Below are 20,193 nucleotides of genomic sequence, written 5' to 3'. Positions count from 1 at the left end.
TCCGTCTCTGTCTTGAAGTTGAGACCTTATCCAATCTGTTTGGCTCCATTCCGATTGTTTGATTAGGCGGAATTGGAAATTTGAAATCCCATTCTCATTCTGGTGGAATGGCATTCCCTCTCCCTCCCTTGGGAGTGAGAATTCAGTCAATTCTGATTCCTATTCTAATTCCAGTCTGAACCAAACAGGTGAGACAAATAGACCATTCCAGAAAAGAATTCTGTTTCTGTTTTTGATTCAGACTATGAACCAAACGGGTCCTAAATCTTACAGTATTCTCTCCTTACTCTTATTTATTTCACTGAGCTCCTATTTCATGTAAAGAAGTCTATAGTCATATCTAGCATCAACAGGAAAACCCAAGGTTACATGTCCAGAATAAGCTGTGATTAATTGCTGGTACACAAATTTCAACGATTACTAATCTGACAGTAATATTAGAGGAGGTAAAACAGAATATTTTTAGATATGTGGTGTAAGATGGAATTATAACTTGTAAGGGATGCATTATAATGGATTTACACTTTTACCATTTTAAGGAAGCCCTAAAGGTTTAATTTAGGACAAAAATAAAAATAAAAAACTAGTATTTTTGGGATGTTGAGGATGATAGGTGTTTGGTCATAAGTTACGATGTACCATATCTACGGTGTTCAAAATATTTGTGTTGAATAGAGTTATTTTTCAGTAATATTGGATACGGTTGGATCCATTGAAATATTTGACCACGCTCTAATCCTGCATGGGAATTGTTTGTGCTAGTGTTTTCGATCCACAACAAACTGATCAACCTGTCACCTGGCAGGTCCGTTTTACGGTTATATTGTTGACTCAGTCATTAATTTAATGATCCAGACCATTGAAGCTTTAAAACATGTGGCCCAGTTAATGGGTCACAGGTGAAATATCAGTTTTCTTTTTCTTATATTTTTAGTCATTTCCATCATTAATAACAATATATCACATTTTTTTTGTTTAATATGGTGAACAATGATATGTTTTTTTATAGAAAAAGTTTTGTATTTTTTATGATTTTTTTTGTATTTTTTCTATTAATTATTTAATTATAATATAATGAATTGGCCTATTTAACCCAGACGGTTGAACACTGACTCACATCATATCATAAATATAAAAGTGGTTCTGTTTTTTAATCTGTTTTAGAAAAACATTGTCTATGTGCTAGAATAAAAGCAATTCTTTAGTTTGTAGGAGCTGAAGGATTCATTAAAAGTTTTTCCATTCTAATTTGCAGAAATTGATAGTTTTTTTTAATGCCACAAGATCTATTGCAAACACTTCTGGTCAATGTTATACAATTCACTACTTGGGTCATGAATCTCATGGGTTTCAATTCAAATCTTATGTACAAATCCTTTCCTGTAAAAAAAAAAACTTACGATTTTTGTTTGAATCTTACAATTTTTATGATTCATTATGATTCAAATAAATTCAATTAAGAATTAGTTCATTACTTTATTATATTTTTGTTTATATTTAGTTTTGTGAATGGAGATTTTTTTAAAAGCCCTTACTACAAAAAGATTTATTTACATTATTTAAGACTATAAATTAAATTTATTTTCCATCATATGTAGGTTAAAGAGTCATTATATGTGGATTTGTTTGACTTTCAAGTCAAACGTGATTATATGTTCTTAAGCTTCTATTGTATAAGTGGTAAATTCTATTATTTTAGGTACATATATGGTATATATAGATTAAAAATAGGGTATAGTCACTTTCCTATACATATTTAGCCTTTTAATATATCTATATTTAATTTCTTGACAATTTATAAAATAAAATAAAATAATCTTACAATTTATAATATGATTCACAATTTGATTCGATTCAACTTTCTCTACAATTTATGATACGATTATGATTTTCAAAACATTGCTTGTGATTGATTACCTATCTTAGTTTACACACTTGTGTTAATAATAGCATATCACTATCCTTTTGAATAATGGTAATCTTTTTTATTTTCAGTGTTTTGTTTTGATTTATTTTTTAATGGGGCTACACGATGGGGTTAAGTCAGTTAGTCCATGCCCATCATCTTAACCCTCCAACCTTAGTGATATTGAGATTTGATCCTAGGTTTTGCTACAACAAGTCATAGATCTTACCAACCGAGCCACCATCAATTGGTTAATGATATATAAAATCCTCCATCAGGTCTCTCTGCAAGCCACATGCAAACTGAAAAAGCAAGGTAAACCATTCCTAGTTAGTTGCCAACATTGCTTAATATACAAAAATCCAACTAATTGTCAGTTTCTTTTCCATACTACTCTTGTCATCTTTCATAAATACTAGTAGAATGGCCCGTGCGATGCATGGGGAATTTAAACCAATGAATGATTAACCATTACCAGGTATAGAACTTACTAAGTTGGGTGCGGTCACTTAGGCTGATTCTTGATTGGTTGTGTTAGCATCAATTTGTTTGATTATTGAAGTTTTGACCCAAAATGAAACTAAACTTTAATTTCTTTAATCCTAATTGAGCAGGACTGACAATGTTAAGAAAACAGAATTAACTTAAAACATGATTAATGATTCCACTTAATATATAATGTAAATGTGAATATATAAAAGTATGCAAAAAGTGTAAATGGGTACTGTAATTGATGCATTTGTATTTAGTTTGTTACTGTAGTTGTATATGCATAAGGAGGCAAATAAATTAACAAAAGGTTAAGAAACTACCGCGTGCAAGTAATTCCAATAAGAGCAATCCCTCCACAATAACTTGTATGAACCATGTGAATGTTTAACTTGTATTTGGGAAAGAAAATGAAAAATAAGACAACTGTGTGATATGTTTCCTTTAAATTAAGGAAAGCAAAAATAGTAAACAAAAGAAAAAGAAACTTCAATGTATTTTTATTGAAAAATTTGTATTGCCATCATTCTAGAGCAAAAGGTTAAAGAGCCTAGATCATATAAATTGTGTTCAATATGCAGAAATTATATGACCCACTGTCACATGGGGCCAAAAACATGAAAGAAATGAGTCCAAACTTTTCAATAGTTAAAGGTTAATATTAACATTGCAAAAAGGGAATGGTTGCTAATGAGATTCATCATTAGAATTATAAGTGCCCTCTATAGACTGACATATCTGCTTTGTCCATAGGATTTATTTCTAACCCATGTTTGTATGGGCTTAATCCAATAGATAACATATATAAAGGGGAAAAGAAAAGAAGTTGAGGAATGACCAACATTAGATAACATTACCAGGACTCAATTAAGTTAAGAAAATCTCAAGATATGGCACAGTTATGAGCTTAAGTTTAATTCAAAATTCAGTTTTCATGATAATTTTAGTTCATACTAATTTTCATGATATTTTAGTTCATACTAACTTTAATTCAAAATATCATGATATTTTATTTCAGCTCCACGGTTCTCTACTTTCTATGCTTTACTTCTTGCCTGAAAAATTGGCCAATCTGGACTAATAGCACAAAAAAGTAGCGTATAAATAAATTTCATTCAAAAAAATTAAAACAATACATTAACTAAACAATCTAGAGTGCAAAGAACTGAAGTTCAAACATACTTTAATTCAAAATTCAGTTTTCATGATATTTTAGTTCATACTAATTTTCATGATATTTTAATCCAATAGTTTTAAGTTGTCATATGATGAGTGCAATTTCAGTTGTTGAGTGATGGGAGGGAGGGCTAGATGTTCAGGTTCCACACTTCGTGGTGATAAATCAGAAAATCTTTATGGGTAAAAACATACCAGAAACATAACAAGGCAGGAATATTAGAGGTGATAAAATCATTAACCGGTAAAAAGTAATAAAATCATTAAACACTCCAGTTGTTATAAGTTATTTTGTGTCATTTTTTGTTTCAATTTGTTCATAGATCTATCATCTATTAGTTGAACTAATGTTGTCTTGCTGCTGGGCTGGCTAGGAAGTGATAGCTTAGTGAAATCACAACACTGTAGCATCATGAGGGAGATAATGGCTGTAAAGGGATCTGCATTGCAGTTTTAATTGGGTAGCAAGAATAGCCAATGCAATGACAGATGCATTGGCTAAGCAAAGGGATAAATAAACAAGATCTGTTCTGGGTGCAAGTTGGGTATATATAATGTATATCAACCTTATGTTAGGAAAAGCTTATATATTTGCAAAAGCCGGGGTAAGAGTGATTTTTGAATTCCGTCCTTTTATGGAATTGGGTCATAGGGACTGGATTTTGAGTATTGGGTATTGGGTCTGTCCTTCTTTTTCTCCACAGCTTCATCCATTTCTCCAAATACAGGTCTCTCTCTCTCTCTCTCTCTCCCTTTGAGCTGAGCTGATAGTTATAATAGTGTCACTTCTGGTTCAGGATGTGCAAATGGAACTATGCAGAGCTGAATAGCTTGGGATAGTATTTAATTTCTTGGTTATTTCAAGGTGAGTTGATAATGGTGTAAGCAATCTTTGATTATTTGTTTTTGTTAGGTCTAGAAAGAGTGGTAATCAGCTTGTTTGTGAAAATAAACCGAGATGCTCGTCTTGGTAGTTTATTACTGAAACAATTAGCTTTTAAATTTGTTATTATTAATTTCATGTAAAAAAGGCTTAATAGTTACAAAAATTTGAAATGAATTTACATATAAAATGCACATGGGATATACATCAATAATGAGTAAGCATTTACATATTCTTTCTCTTTCAGAGATTTTTTTTGTTCAATTTTCTTTTTGAGAGAATTTGTTTACATTTAAAAACATTATAATATAATTTCCATATAAACTAATTATTTAATTAAAATAAAAGTAAGGAACAGCATATTGAAGAAATGAGGGTGTTCGCCCAACATCTACTTGTCCCCTTCGCTTCAGGCATTTTAACAGGGGAAAAGATTGGAAATAAGAAATTAGGGAGGGGTAGGATGCCCAAAATCTATTTGTCCCATTCACTTCAGTCATTTTAAGAGGGGAGAGAGAGGATAAAATTGGAAATAAAAAATCAGAGGGATAGAATTATAACTATAAAATTAGGGTATTTGGACGATGGACGATTCGTCCATTTCTCTTTTTTATAATGGGTAAGATATGATCCCTTATCTCATTTTCTCATGTGACATGATCATGTGAGGATAAGAATATTTTGATAAGCTATCAAGACCAAGCTGACTAGCTTCATTATTTCCCCCATTCCCTAAAAAAATAATAATCATAAAAGCATAGGAATCATAATGCAAGAGAACTCTAAAATCAAATCATAAAAAAGCTATCTCGATGATCGAAATTTGATACTTCGATGAGGTAGGTTCTTCTTCTTTTCTTCTTCTTCAAGTTTGGGCCATGAAAGGGAGTAGTCTCCTTCAAGTAAAGAAAAAGCAAAAGGGCATATAGTCCTACGAAGTATCTATTGATGTGCATGCTAACGAATTTGTTGATGGCCATACCAATGGGGATGACACTGCGAATGTTACATGTTAGGTGCATGCATGGATCACACTCCACTCAGCAGGTTGATGGTGAAAAGGAGTCGACCTCTAGTCAATGAGGTGTGGTGTAGTTGAGGACAATGTGATGGTTCAGGAGATCAATTCAAACCCTAAACAAATCTAAGGGGAGAAGGTGACCCCAGTTGAATCTAACAACATGAGTTTTTGGATGAAGAATTACACAAGGTGGAATCACTTGATATTATGGAATAATTGAGAAGGTTCAGTGACATCATTCAAAGACATCTTGATATTATGCAGGGCATTGCTTCAAGACATCAAAGCAAATTAAGAAGTGCAATCTGTTACTTTAGGCACGGAAGATCTATCATCAAACTCAAGAAATGCAAGCTAAATCTGTTGATATAGAGCCAAAAAAAAATATAATGAGAGCCCTGATAATAATGAAGCAGAGGCTGCCCTAACGACCAAGGATTCATAACAGTGAGGAAAAAGAAGAATTGTAATTTGTAAATCTAATCAAGAACTAATGTCAACCATTCAACCGGTTCATAGATCTTTAGACTGCGATTGGAAACAATGCAAATAAATGTGAATGTAAATATGTAGAGTCTAAAACGGTTTATATAAATTGCAAAATTGGTTTAGTTTTGCACTGAAAATTATCTTCTTACCAAACATACTTTTAGCTGTAATGGATGCAAACATGAATTCCAATAAAGTATTTTTTTTATCAAAAGCCCACTTGAATGCAAATTTACTTCTTTTTTTATTGATATATTTTTACATCTTTTTATCAATGTAAATATGCTTGGTCTGTCATTTGTCAATACATAAATGTAATATTTCCAAATACAAGTAAAAATAAACAAGAATGCAAATTTACCCCGGGATTTACACTCCATTTGTATTATTTCCAAATGCGGCCTTAATGCCAAATAAAGGCTATCACCCCTTGTATTCTATTTGAATTTATGTTTCCTTTTGGCTTCCTTCAGGAGTTTGTGCTCTTTTCGTATTAGGGGTAAGGTCTATGATCCCCCCAAAGTTTGAAGATTAAATTAATTTACTCATTTTGGTGCTCGAAACAACTTTTTTATGGTTTCCATCAGATCCTTAAGACATCTAATTGCTAGCTGTGGAACAGAATCTGCATTTGCAATGAACTTAAATGTGTCAGATGGTTAAGTCATTGTTTTTAGCCAATCAAAATATGGTCTGTTTGGTTCACAGTTGGAATCAGAATCGAAATCCCTATTGAAACTTGAATGATCTATTCCTTGTCTATTTGGTTCTGATTGGATTTAGAACCAAAATCAGAATTGGCTGGAATGGTTCTCATTCCCAAGGGGAAGGAATGACTATTCACTCAAATGGAGGAATGCCATTCCACTGAGAATTGGATTCTAATTCTGCCCAACCAAACAGTAGGAATGAAAATGGATCATTCCGATTCCAGATCCCTCTTCCTGCATACCAAACAGACCCTAAATGTAAATGTGTATTGACTGTAGTCCTCCCACTTTAGTCTTCCAACCTTGTATTTCATACATCGGGGATAGTTTTTCAATAAATAAATTTCTTTGTTTCATTAAAAATGGACATTTCTTATAAAAAAATAGATGTTTAATTTCTTTGTTTCATTAAAAAGGGAGAAGCAAAATCTGGACAAATTTATGGACTGTTTCATGTCTAAGGACCAAGGTACAGATCAGCAAGCCTCAATTCCTCTCTGCTATAATAGTTTAGTTTAGATACAAATGATTAAATTGGCCCTTAACTAAACTTGAAACTAAAATTAAATCACATGATGGTTCACGGAACGTTCCCAGAACATTCCAGGAACAGAAAAACAACGTATTCTCTGCTCCCTCCAAGACCAGAAACATTCCATTGGAACGTTGCCAAATTAATTCCACCTTATTGATTGAAATTTGTTGCTAGAATGATCATTATAAAACCAAACTTGATGGTTATCTTTGATAGCTGAAAATGGATCATTCTCATTCCTCCTTTTGTCTATGTGACTTAACATTCATGGCATTTCCAGCTTATAAGCTCTAACCCATGTGACAGAAAGAGAACCCTTGTTCTCGCCCATCCTTAGGCCGGGAAAAAAGAAAGCAAGAAAACAAGATTTAAGACATCGTCCAAAAGCAAAATTGCCACACAGAGCAAGGTGTACAGCTGTTGGACTGCAATAAACACATGGCCTATAGCAAAATTTCCGGTACGGTTATTCTTCAGACAAGCTGGTCCCTGGGAGTGGAACTGTGGACTAATGACTTATGGCCACAGCACAGCTTGAAGGGGAAGCTGGTCTTCTAAGGAACCTCTCTGCAATAATGTTGAATCGGGAAAAGCAAGCAAACAAGGTATTTAAACGATTAATTGTGGGGGCTACTAGCTAGTGAAGAATCTTTGTCAATTAATTAACAGACTTTTTCGCTTTATGTTACGTTGTCATTGCGTCTTCTATAGCTATCAAGCATCCATCCCTTTGATGTCCAACGACAACAACGACAGCGACTGAGGCTGCACCAGAGATGGGAGTGGATTAATCAACACAGCCCAATCTGTTCAGGGATCACTTTATTACCCACCCTTCTCTCCTGGTAGGTAGGTTGAGATCCAACCTGCAACCTCAAGCCACAGCACAGTGCAATGCAGCCTTGAATTTATGCTTTTATTGTTCAAGTAATTGGCCTTGCGGAGCAAAGAATCAGAAAGTGCAGGATGTCACTGGTTGCTTGGGCTAAGAAGGAGCTCTCTAGGCGTCGGATCTACAAGCCTAAAAGCCTACTGCCTCCCCGCACTAGTTTAGCGTCTGCTGAATCCTTAACCACGCCTTTTGTTAGTACTCTCTCTTTCTCTCTCTCTCTCTCTCTCTCTCTCTCTCTCTCTCTCTCTCTCTCTCTCTCTCTCTCTCTCTCTCTCTCTCTCTCGCTCTCGCTCAGTGTGTGTGGTGTGTGTGAGAAACTGGTTTTGGTTGCTCATGCCTCCTCTGCTCTTTGAAGTTTTCTGAGCGAAAATGGTGGTGGTGGTGTTGAGAGCAGGTCCAAGAAGTTGTTATCTCAGCAGACATAAGATGCACCAACTGCCAGAAGAGGATAGCCCACATGATTTCGAAGATAGAGGGTAAATTTCTATGGACTTTACTTTAAAGAATTCATAGATAGTCCAGGTAGAACATGAATTGGTTAGTCACAGGACTGCCTTGCCTTGTGTAATGAGTCTGTCTAACAGAACTCTTATACCAAACAAGTAGCCCGATCTAATAACTCCAGCCTTTCATCAGGGAGTGGCTTATACTGAACTAATTAAGAGAAACTGTGATCAGAAACTGTAAATTATCAGAGAATTCTACCCAACAACACTGTACAACCTTTGATTGCAAATCTTGCAAACAAAGGATGAAAATTTTACTATCTTGGCCTGCAACATTTACAGATTATATTGCTTCCATGGTATCCTTATCATGAATTAGGTTTTTGTACCATAGAATTTGCGATATCGTCCCCAAGAGAACAAGGAATTCTACCTCACCTCTATTTGCTTTTCATTGTAACTGTAGCAAAAGCGAGAGAGCTAGTGGTCCTAGCAGTGTAGTGCCCTGACAATACTTCAGCAAAACTTGAACAGTTCATGTAACAAATACAGTAAATTACATTATTGTTCTGCACATAAAGGCTACTTTAAGCGTCATACTTTAAAGCAAATGAGTAATGTCGGTATGTGATTATTGGAATAGCAAAACACTTTGAACAGTCCAATTATATTGCACATAAAGGTCTCTTATGTAGGTTTACTAACTTACTCAACAAATGTCTTTCCTCCCTTAGGCCATTTGCACTCCTCTACATTTACACTAGTGCAAATGAATTTTGGACTGCAAAAAACTGAGTTACTGAGCCTTAAGTAGTAACATTTGGCCATTATTGTCGTTCATCCCCACTTGTACAAAACCAGAGAAGATCAGGATCCAGTAACTGAGCTCTTTACTCCAAGATTCCCCAAATGATAATATATATCAAACTAATTGTAATATGTTCTGTACACTATATATAGTTAGATTCATTTGGTTGCATGTAAGATGAAGGCATTGTTTGGTTGCACTGCAAACGGCTGCATTCCTTGTGATTTTCCCTATACAAGTCACTTTCCAAATAAGAAGTCTTAAAACACTCATATATTTCCTAATTGCTTGGGCTTTTATTCAAGTTAAATGAAACTCCAGGAAAATTAAGAACAAGATTCATTTTCTGACCATTCAATAAATGGACAGTTCTATCTTAATTACTTGAATTGAGGATTGAAACGTGTATCACGCCATTTGGTAGGGGTCTAAAAATGGTATATCACCTAACATTCAAACATAACAATAACTAGTTTTCCTCCCCAAAATAAGTCTGTTACAATTAGGGGAACCATGGATGAGGACCATCGGACCTGTACTAGGAGGAATATGGTTCACTTGTTTTTCCTTTCCTTTTTCTTGTCCTTTTCAGGGGGGACCGACTCAGTGGAGGTGGACGTCTTAAAGAAGAAGGTGACTTTCACCTGCAGATCAGAAAGACAAGCAGGTGATGCCTTTGGTGATCCACGTCAAACAGGCAGATACTTCTCTTCTCCTCTCGCTCATCACATCTCAAGTTGTGGCCATTAGCTAGTTGGTATTGATAAGGTCTCTACCCTCTAGTTGGTTGTGACTTATGCTAATCCGAGAGGTCAGATTCATTTTGGTTTAGCCGTGTGTGAACTGACCAAAATCCACCTGGTATATATATATATTAAAATTTAAAATTTTTAATATGAAAAAGTAGAATTTTTTCTATGTTTTTTAGTTTAAAATATTTTATATTATAAATATAATTTTTTAATAATATTATTGTAATTCTAAATTTAATTTTTTAATTAAAATCTTTTAAACCAATCGATCAAACAATAAATTAATCTAAACCGATCAACCCAAATTAGTCGATTTTTAATAATGATTTATCTATTTTGAATGACCAATTCCCCAATCTGACCAAATTGATTCAATTGGTCAAACAAATTAAAACCAAATGTCCAAATCAAAGTATCAAACTGACCCATAAACACCCCTACTCTGGCTGATTCAAACTGACCCATAAACACCCCTACTCTGGCTGATTGTAGAGGAGAGTTTGGTAGGTATCAAATTACATTCACCAGGGCAGGGAGGGGAGGGGGTTATAAGCAAGGGCACTTGGGATTTGCCGTAATCATGGGTGAATATGCCATACAGTTTTCCATATACATGTTGTAGTGTTGTACATAATCAATCAGGGATCACGGGTGAGCATGTCAGTGTTCTGTACACATAGGTGTAGGACCCATGTATACGGAACATTGACATATTCATCCATGATTGGTCATCTAGCTGTTTATACACCGCATGGCGAGCGGTAGATACGGACTCTAAATCCACCAAATGACGGGTTTTTATTAATCGGGTCAATCGGGTCGGGCTAACATTATTTAATCTTAACCCCCGTCATCTTCATCAGATCCATGGACGTAGGTGGGTAGAGACTAGAGAGAGATGCTTTGCCTAACAGAAATAGGCAGATAAGCATGTAGAAACAAGGAGGAGATGCTTTGCCCCTGCAGTTCAACTAAGATAATGAGCAAAACAATTGCAAAATGCAAAGTAGTAATGCCTTCCTCCCCACTCTTCAACAGAATCAGATTCCTCCTCAATACAAAAAGAAGAATCGTCCAAACACCAACTCAACAGATACAACATTAACTACCACCCCATGCACCTTTTTCTTCTCAAATTCCACTTTTCCCTTTTCGATCCACCTTTCCAAAATTGAATCCACCACTCATCATCCCCGGAACCCACATCGCCAACTTGCCAGCTTCATGTCAGAAAGGGCAAGTTGAAGTTCCCCATTTGTCTCTTCCTTTCCGAATTTCTTTCTCTGAAATAGTAGACAGCTTCTGTTCTTTTCTTTCATCTGAGAAAAATGTAAGTATTTGGACATGAAGGCTCTGAATTCTGAATCTCTGATGGGTGTTTCATTCTACCTGCAACTTTGCAGTTTGTCATGGTGATGAGGATAAACATTGACTGCAACGGTTGTTACAGAAAAGTAAGGAGAGCCCTTCTCAATATGCAAGGTGAGACCCTTTTCAAAAGGATCAATGAACTAATATTCTACAAACCACTGGGTTACATTCTAGGTCAGGTCTCGAGTCTCACAAAAGCGATTTATGTTTCTTTTGTTTGTTTCTGATTGAAGAGCTGGATGCGCATCTAATAGAGAAGAAGCAGTGCAGGGTCACCATCTGTGGGAGATTCGTTCCCCAAGATGTGGCGATAAGGTTGAGGAAAAAGACGAACCGCAGAGTCGAAATCATGGAAATTCATGAATTTGGCAACAATGAAGATATTAATCTTAAGCCCTTGATTACTACATAGCAATTAGGGTTGTAAATATTACTTGTAGATTTAGAAGCACGAGCTTGAAAGTTGAAAGTTAAGAAGGAAGAAATCTATTGTTTGCACCAGTTCTCTCATTTCTGATGGGTGGCAAAATGTACCAAATTACCCGGGTGGCCCCGATGTACCTGGCCCCATTTAGAAGGTCTGAGCCCACACATTTTGGACCCGAGCATAATTAGGTCCAAAAATATTGGATTAGACAAAATTTTATATATATATATATATATGCAGGTAATGAATTTTATATGTTTCAATAGGATTCTGTCAATTTCAGCACCTGGAACCATCTATTTAGGCAATGGACAGGACCAAAATTAGGCCTGTAATCGGATTGGATTCATCTAAATCCGAGTTCGATTCGACAGGCTGTTAGTTGCATCTGACTTCAATCTCAAATCCGATCGCATATAGGGAATCCGAGTTCGAATTTGATCGGATTTTTCGGATTTCAGATTTTAATCTGACTTCATTTTCATTTCATTTTAAATTAGAAATCTGAATTCAGAGTTTCAGACTATTTATGAATCCATATCCCCTTTGGTCAATGAAGGCTTGGACCAAGTGACGCGGGAAATTAATCGCCGATGGGAGATATCATTAGGAAGGTCAAGATGGATAAGAACCATGCATTTGACTTTGAACTAACATTTCTATATTTTCTTGTAAATATGGTCTGTAAAAATTAAGAGAAGTATTCTAGATTTTAGGATGATGAATGAAACTCATAGAGCCAACAAGAAAAGTTCATCCTACAATAAAACAACACCAAACTAACAAAAGAAGAGAGGGGAACAACGAGAATGAAGAAAACCTTGGCCGAAAAAAAAAACGGAACGACGACAGCGAGAGTCTTGTTCTTGTTGGTTGTTGCAGAGAGCGAGAGTTGAGAGAGGAGAGAAGGATAACTCAACAAGGCGTGTCAGGCGATGATGAGAGAGAAGAAAACCTGGGCTGAGAAGTGAGAAGAAAATGTCTAATGAGGATTGAGGAACAGATTTCTTCATTTACCCCTAAGAGATTTTATTTATTTCATTTATTTATAAAAAGTATACAAAATATAATATATATTTATATTAATAAATATATCAGATTTGGATTTTTATTGGATCGGATGGGGTGAATCCGAATTCGATCTGGTTTTTAATCGGATTCTACTTCTGCCATCCAAATCCGACCTGATATAACATTTACCCTGTATGAATCCGAAATCATCGGATTGGATGTCGGATCAGGTCACAGGTTTACGGGTATCGTTAACCGGCCTAACCAGAATGGGTGCATTATAACTAGGGTCCATGACTCCATCCTGAACCCTGGATAATATATAGGCCTAGCCTGGCCCAGAACCCAGACCTCTACTTCTGAATTATCTCGAGCCAAGTTCTGTTTTGGAGTTTGGTTTCATGGAAGGGATGCATTAGTTTACAATCTTTCTCGTTTTATCTGAATTTCCCAGCCAATAAGTGATGTACATAAAAGGCACTCGTGGCTTTGTCAACGAGAACACATTCTTTGACATTGAATCATCTTTCCTCTTTATATACCTGAAGTGTTCAGTTCAACCTGCCAATCAGATCGGTTTGTGCACAGCTAACTAGATTTCTTTTTCTGGCCTGGCCATTTTCTGGGCCAAGTCTGAGCCTGTTTGGCTAACTAATTTAAAACTTGATGAGTGGACTTGGTGGATTTTTTAACGGGTTTATGGAATTGGATGGTTACCAGTTTGGATTTCCTCATACTTTCTTTAGTCAAGTTGTTTCAGAAAAATTTGTAGCTCAAAGTGCCTTTTTTGTTCTTAAATTTGGTTTCTAAATGCATTTTCTTTTTAATCTTATATTATAAAAGATCCATTGAATGCACAGGCTGGTGCTGAAAAGATGTATATGTCGTATAGGAGAGTGATTACATTCAATTTCCCAATTAAAAAGAAATTGATTTGGTTGTGGGTGGATTTAAATAGCCATTTTTTATCTTTTAAAATCCAAAAACAAAATATAAAGGATTCGGAACCAATATGAGGAGGATAAAGAATAAATATAATTGACGTGGACGATGGTCAAGCTGGATTTGGATTGACAGCCAACCAACTCAATATGAAGTGCAAGTCTTTGCCTGTAAATCTGTAATCAACTTGCAGAAGAAAATAATGGCTGATTGCTGATGTCTTATTCTTGAGGACACATTTCAGCATTAGGAGATTTTTTAGAGCTGGATTGGGTGAATTGAGTTGCTTAAATGCTTTTAGTCAATAAGCAAATAAGTAGGTTGTAAGCTCTTTTAAATTTTAACTACTAAATGGCAAGCTGGTTGCTAGCTACTTTAGTGCTAAATATTTCGCTATATGACTATATGACTATTTTATCCACAAAAAAACAAACGATATTCAGTCAATTCAGCAATGAATCAAATGGCCCCAGCATTGTCCAATAATGCTGGTCCAACTCAACCCACGAAGTAAGATCCGATCATTATTTAGATGAACATCGCCCAATTAATAGAAGGTTTTAAGAGATTGATAAAAGGCTTTTATCTACCAAAGAAATAATAGAAGTTTTTATGGTACGTGATATTTGATAGGGATGGCAATCTTGACCCAATCCATTTGATCCACCCATTCTGTTGGCAGGTCAATATGGGTCGAGCAACCCATTAGGGTTAGTGGAAAAGAGTAAGGGTAAGTTGGGTCTAGGGTATCCATTAGGGTTATGATGGGTTGGGTCGGCAATTTCGCCAAGTCTCATAAAAAATGCATTTGAGGTTATTCAAACTTAGGGCCACCTAGTACATTCACATCTTGCTTCAAATCAAACCACCAAGCCACATTTCATTTTGTGATTAAAAGTGAAATAAAATAGATTTTATTAATTTTTGTATTCACATGCAATTTAAACAAAAAGCACATATTTATATTTAACAACACTAGCTAAAAATTGTAAAATAATATTAAAAATAGTATTTTATAAACTAGTAGAATAAATAATATATCAAATCTACATCTATATAAAAAAATATGATTTGTAATATCAAAAAAATAGACAAATTGAATATTAATAATAAAATAATTATTTTAAACTTAAAACTTATAAATTCACACATATATAAATATTAAAGTTAATATATATTTTTATAAATTATTAACTAATACTTTAATTTAAATTAATAAGTAATCACAAAATATTTATTATTTACAAAAAATAAAAAATATTATAAAATAAATATTAAAGAATATAATATTAAATTGAATTTATCAAATCCACTGATCTACATTTGTTTCAAAAAAAATATTTTTATTTCATAAAATTTATAAAAATAAAAATATTAATAATGGAACAATATTTTAGTAATTAAAAAATATGAATTTGTATATGATATGTATCTTAGAAATTTTAACAAATTTGATATACTCTAAGTTGAGATTATATTTTTACAAATTATTAATTGATATTTTTAATTTGAGTTTATTTTTTATTAATTTTAAAAATTTAAAATATTAAAATAAATTAATAATTGATATAATAACTAAAGTATAATAGGTGCATATGTTTAGTGTCTTGGACTCTTGATTGATCCATTATAACTAAAATTATATGATATTTACGCATCCCAGTATATTAATTGTAATATATATCTTCATATATATCATTAAAATTTACATTTTCTATGTATTTATATATTATTTTTTTATTATTTAGATCTTAAATTTAGTGTTATTAATGTATTTATAAAATTTGTATGTATTTCCCCAGCATATCCATACATTTTCATATTTTTTGTCTGTATCCATGTATTTCCAAAATGTATCTATATCTATGTTACTCGATACCCAATACTGATACTTTAATCCTTGGTTTCATTAATTTGAAAGTCTTTGTTCAGGTCTAGGGTTTTTGAGTAAAGGTCGAGGCTTCCTCCTACCATTTTCTGCCTTGTTTTTATGGTATGTTTTCATGTTTTCTAGTGTTTTCATGCATTTTTTACAATTCGTTGGTACTTTTTTTGCATTTTTTATTTTTTACAAAAGATATGCATTTTTCTGCATTTTTTTAAAATTTATTGTATTTTTGCACATTTTTTTCAATTTTCTACTATTTATGCAACTTCCTGGTATTTGATGCATTGTTTTTGCAATTTTCTGGAATTTTTCTACATTCTTTGCAATATTTTGCTATTTTCCTGTATTTTATTTAATTTTCTAGTATTTTCTGCATTTTCTATAATTTTTTAGTATTTTTTGACATTTTCTATAATTTTTTGGTGTTTTCTACATAATTTATGCATCTTTGATTTTTTTTCATGCATTTTTTGGTATTTTCTACATTGTTTTTGTAATTTTTATGCAACGGTTATTCATTTTTTTCAATTTTTGCAATTATTTGTTATTTTTCTATATTTTTTGAATTTTTTGAAATTTTCTACATATTTTTTGAATTTTTTGAACTTTTCTACATATTTTTGCATGTTTTTATGTTTCCATGCATTTTTGCTTTTTTTTGCAAATTTTTTGGTATTTTTTATGCATAATTCATGCATTTTTAGGTATACGGGTCAACGCGACCCATTCTGCCATGTGGTAGCCTTGGTAGAGAGTATTCTCTCAAAAATGTTATTTTTGGGTATACGGGTCACCTGACCCGTTTTTGCCATGTGACGCTCTTAAGAGATGATTCACCCCAAAAAAACGTAATTTTTGGGTATATGGGCCAACCCAACCCATTTCTGCCACATGGCAATCTCGAGATAGTTAATTCTCTCAAAGGTTGTTATTTTGAGTATACGGGCCAACCCAACCCATTTCCACATATATAGGTGAGGGTGGGTAAGGATCAATATGGGTGGGCTAAGTTAGTCAATATGGGTGGGTCAGGGTTAGGGTGGGTTATGACCCTTTTAACAAACATTGGTGATGGGTCATGGTGGATTGGTGGGTCAATTTTTCTGAAAAAGTTATTCTTTTTTTTTTTTTGCATTTTCTACAATTTCTGCAATTTTTGGTTTTTTGCATTTTTGCAATTTTTTGTTATTTTTATATATTTTTTCTAGATTTTTTGTAATTTTTCTACATAATTTCTGCATTTGTCTGGTGTTTTCATGCATTTTGCAATTTTCTTGTATATTTATTGTATTTTTCTACAATATTTCTACCCTTTTCGCAAATTTCTAGTATTTTTTGCAAAGTTTTTGGTATTTTTATGCATAATTCTTGCATTTTCAAGGTATATGGGTCAACCCAACCCATTCTACCCTGTGGTAACCTTGGTAGAGAGTATTCTCTCAAAAATGTTATTTTTGGGTATACAAGTTGCCAAACCCGTTTTCGTCCTGTGACACTCTTAAGAGATGATTCACCCAAAAAATGTTATTTTTGGGTATATGGGTCGACCCAACCCGTTTCCACCACATGGCAGCCTCAAGAGAGTTGGTTCTCTCAAAAGTTGTTATTTTGGGTATATGGGTCAACCCAACCCATTTCTGTATTTATAGGTGAGGGTGGGAAAGGATCAATATGGGTGGGACAATAGGGTCAATATGGGTAGGTCAGGGTTATGGTGGGTTATGACCCTTTTAACAAGCATTGATGATGGGTCATGGTGGGTTGGTGGGTCAATATTCAACCCTTACCCAACCTAACCCACCCATTTGCCACCCCTAATGTTTGATGATGTCATAGGGGTGTTGTCATTGCATTTTGGGTTGATCAATGCAATTTTGTGAGAAAGATGTATTGCCATATCATACATGAGTGCCATTGTAATTAGAAAAATGAGTGTGTAAGAAACATTGAATTTGATGTTTTAGGTAGAAGTAGTTATTCGCATTGATCAACTTAAAAACATTTTTAAAATGATTGAGGTACAAAATTTTTTTCTCATACAAATTTGTATTGATCAACCCAAAACACAATGGTAGCATAACAACATTGTACTAAACACCTCCATACTTAATTGATGGAACTAGCGAAGGACTAAATGCATAATATGGCTTTTAGTGGACAACCACGTTAGAAACAATAGGTTTTAAAATAAGTATGGTTAAAATAAATATATGCAATGTAGATTTAGGGTTCCACTATGATATGGAAAATATATGATATGGGAAAAACAATTGACCAATAAACTAGAATCATAAACATGATAATGATTCAGGTGTTATTTATCAATATCTATGGGAGGGTTTTGATTGATCAAAACTCTTTCCATACCATATCTTTCCCATATAATAGATTTTCCCGTAGATTTAATAACAAGGGTGCAAATCAAGGTTTACTAAAGATTAGAGGCGCCGTAAAAAAAGGATTGGAGACCAAGAGACAAATCAATGTGGCATACTCCATTACATTGCTTCAATAATTCATAATAAGTCAAATTGGTAAGAACTTTGGCCGGTTTGTAATAGAGACTTGGGATTGAATCCCACCTATATTAAGGTTGGTGGTTATGGGTTTGGGGGGATGGGCTACTCCCAGTTGTGTAGTCCAAGGAGTAGAAAGTAGTCATATAAAAAGGAGAAATTTAAGAGGATGGTGCTCATAAAATTAGGACAAGATGGGCAAAATAGACGAATGCAACCAATATCTTATGTAAAGGTGAATAGCACTTCAGTTGAAAGGAAAATCCCATATAACAAGTGTAAAGCTAGCTATATTGTATGGAGAAGAGCATTGATCAATTAAAAAACAACATGCCTAAAAAATGAGTGTGGCAGAAATATAAATTTTATATGGATGAATAGTTAGATTATAAAGGACAATATTACAAATGAAATAATACAATGGAGCCTAAAAGTAGCTTTAAGTGATAAAATAAAAGAAAGTAGATTTAGGTGGTTTGCTCATATGCATAAAATATCATCTACAACACTTGTTAGGGAAAGTGGTTTGTTACATGTTGAAGGGCTTAGAAAAGCTAAGGCAAACTAAAAAGGACTTAGGTTGAGGTAATAATAAATGATTTGAGTGGTCATAATTTAATGATGGATATGACATTAAACAAAAGCTACTAGTGAAACATGAATAAGTAGTTTGGTAGAAGGCGTTTCATTGAGTAGATTAGAAAATACTGTGGCCCATTATCTAGCCCCTAGAACGACAACCTACTCTTTTGCAATTCTTTGATCTTAGAGCCTCTATTTTAACTGACTTTACATCTTTTAGCTTTAGATGCATACCCTTTGCCCCTGGGCTTTGTTTAATGAAGCTAGTTAGCCAATCCCATAACAAGGCTTAGATGATAATGGACCTCGAAAGCTAGGCTAACAATGATTAATAGGGATAATCATGGGTTGGGCCAGCTCTAAAAACAATCCCAATATTAGCACATTTGGGCTTGGTAATTAATCAATTAGGCTATGTTTGGAAATGATGCAAATAGGTGTGAATGCAAATATGTAGAGTATAAAATGATTCATATAAGGATGCATTTGGAAACGGCATAAATACCAGTTCGATGCATTATTGTACTCCGGTCTTAATTTGCATATGTTTGGAAGCGTTATAAATATACTTCTAAAATTGAAGTAAAATTGCAAAGATGTCAGAGTGTGCCTCGATCTTGAGGGTGGAAAACTACTTCGATTTTTTTAAAATAAAAATCCATGCCTCTTTCATCGAGAGAAACAGGTGAATAGTTTACTCTCATCCACCACTCATCATAACTCATCCATTTGAGCATGAGTAACGGATATTATCCCATTTTGGGTTTGAGCATCACAACATCCAAGATCTAAGAGACTGAGCATCAAGTTGTCGATACTATTAAGTTTTGTTTAAGCGTTCAAGAGTTTGAGATCTGAACGTATACCATCGGATACTCTAGGTTTGAACATCAAGTCATCGGCGACAATTACATTCTATCTGAGCAACTGAGCATTCGAGAGTTTGAGATTTGAACGTCTATCGTTAGATACTCTGGGTCTGAACGTCAAAGTCGTTGACTACTATTATGTTATGTCTAAGCATCTAAGAGTTTGATATCTAAGTGTCTGTTGTCAGATACTTTGGATATGAACATTAAGTCATCGATGACTTATGTCTAAGAGTTTGAGATATGAGTGTTTGTCGTCAGATACTCTAGGTCTAAACATCAAGTCGTTGGCGACTGTTAAGTTTTGTTTGAGCGTCCAAGAGTTCGAGATCTAAATGTCTATTGTCCAATACTCTATATCTAGATGTCAAGTTGTTAGTGACTATTACAACAAAAGGCTGACATCAATTGCAATTTATTGTTTAGGTGGATTAGAATGATTGAAATTTGAGTTTGTTTTGAGAGGCATTGGCTTGAAAG

At 34.0% G+C, this 20,193-nt stretch overlaps 1 protein-coding gene and 1 long non-coding RNA gene across 3 annotated transcripts; both read left to right on the top strand.

Annotated features, from left to right (window-relative positions):
• Positions 1–7,452: 7,452 nt before the first annotated feature.
• Positions 7,453–10,171, top strand: LOC148854801 (uncharacterized). 2 transcript variants are annotated; one of them, XR_016094944.1, is made up of 4 exons: positions 7,453–7,814; positions 7,921–8,292; positions 8,496–8,577; positions 9,948–10,171. It is a non-coding gene; the product is annotated as an uncharacterized LOC148854801 (long non-coding RNA). The 2 variants fall into 2 exon arrangements; XR_016094943.1 differs by lacking the exon at positions 7,453–7,814 and having other exon boundaries at positions 7,849–8,292.
• Positions 10,172–11,217: 1,046 nt separating this feature from the next.
• Positions 11,218–11,988, top strand: LOC148854800 (Copper transport protein family). Its single transcript, XM_088941689.1, has 3 exons — positions 11,218–11,343; positions 11,511–11,589; positions 11,712–11,988. The coding sequence occupies exons 1-3, from the start codon at positions 11,332–11,334 to the stop codon at positions 11,888–11,890; spliced, it is 270 nt and encodes an 89-aa protein (XP_088797815.1). The 5' UTR covers positions 11,218–11,331; the 3' UTR covers positions 11,891–11,988.
• Positions 11,989–20,193: the final 8,205 nt, after the last annotated feature.

The sequence above is a fragment of the Nelumbo lutea genome, chromosome 4 (assembly GCF_056320005.1).
Source record: "Nelumbo lutea isolate HS-2025 chromosome 4, American lotus-T2T, whole genome shotgun sequence".
Taxonomy (NCBI): Eukaryota; Viridiplantae; Streptophyta; class Magnoliopsida; order Proteales; family Nelumbonaceae; genus Nelumbo; species Nelumbo lutea.
Note: the sequence above shows the minus strand (reverse complement) of the source record. Positions and strands in the feature narration are given on the sequence as shown.

Excerpts from the sequence above, each read along its gene's own strand:
- LOC148854800 (XM_088941689.1), top strand. Across the intron at positions 11,590-11,711 it reads AGCCCTTCTCAATATGCAAG|AGCTGGATGCGCATCTAATA; the intron begins GTGAGACCCTTT and ends TTCTGATTGAAG.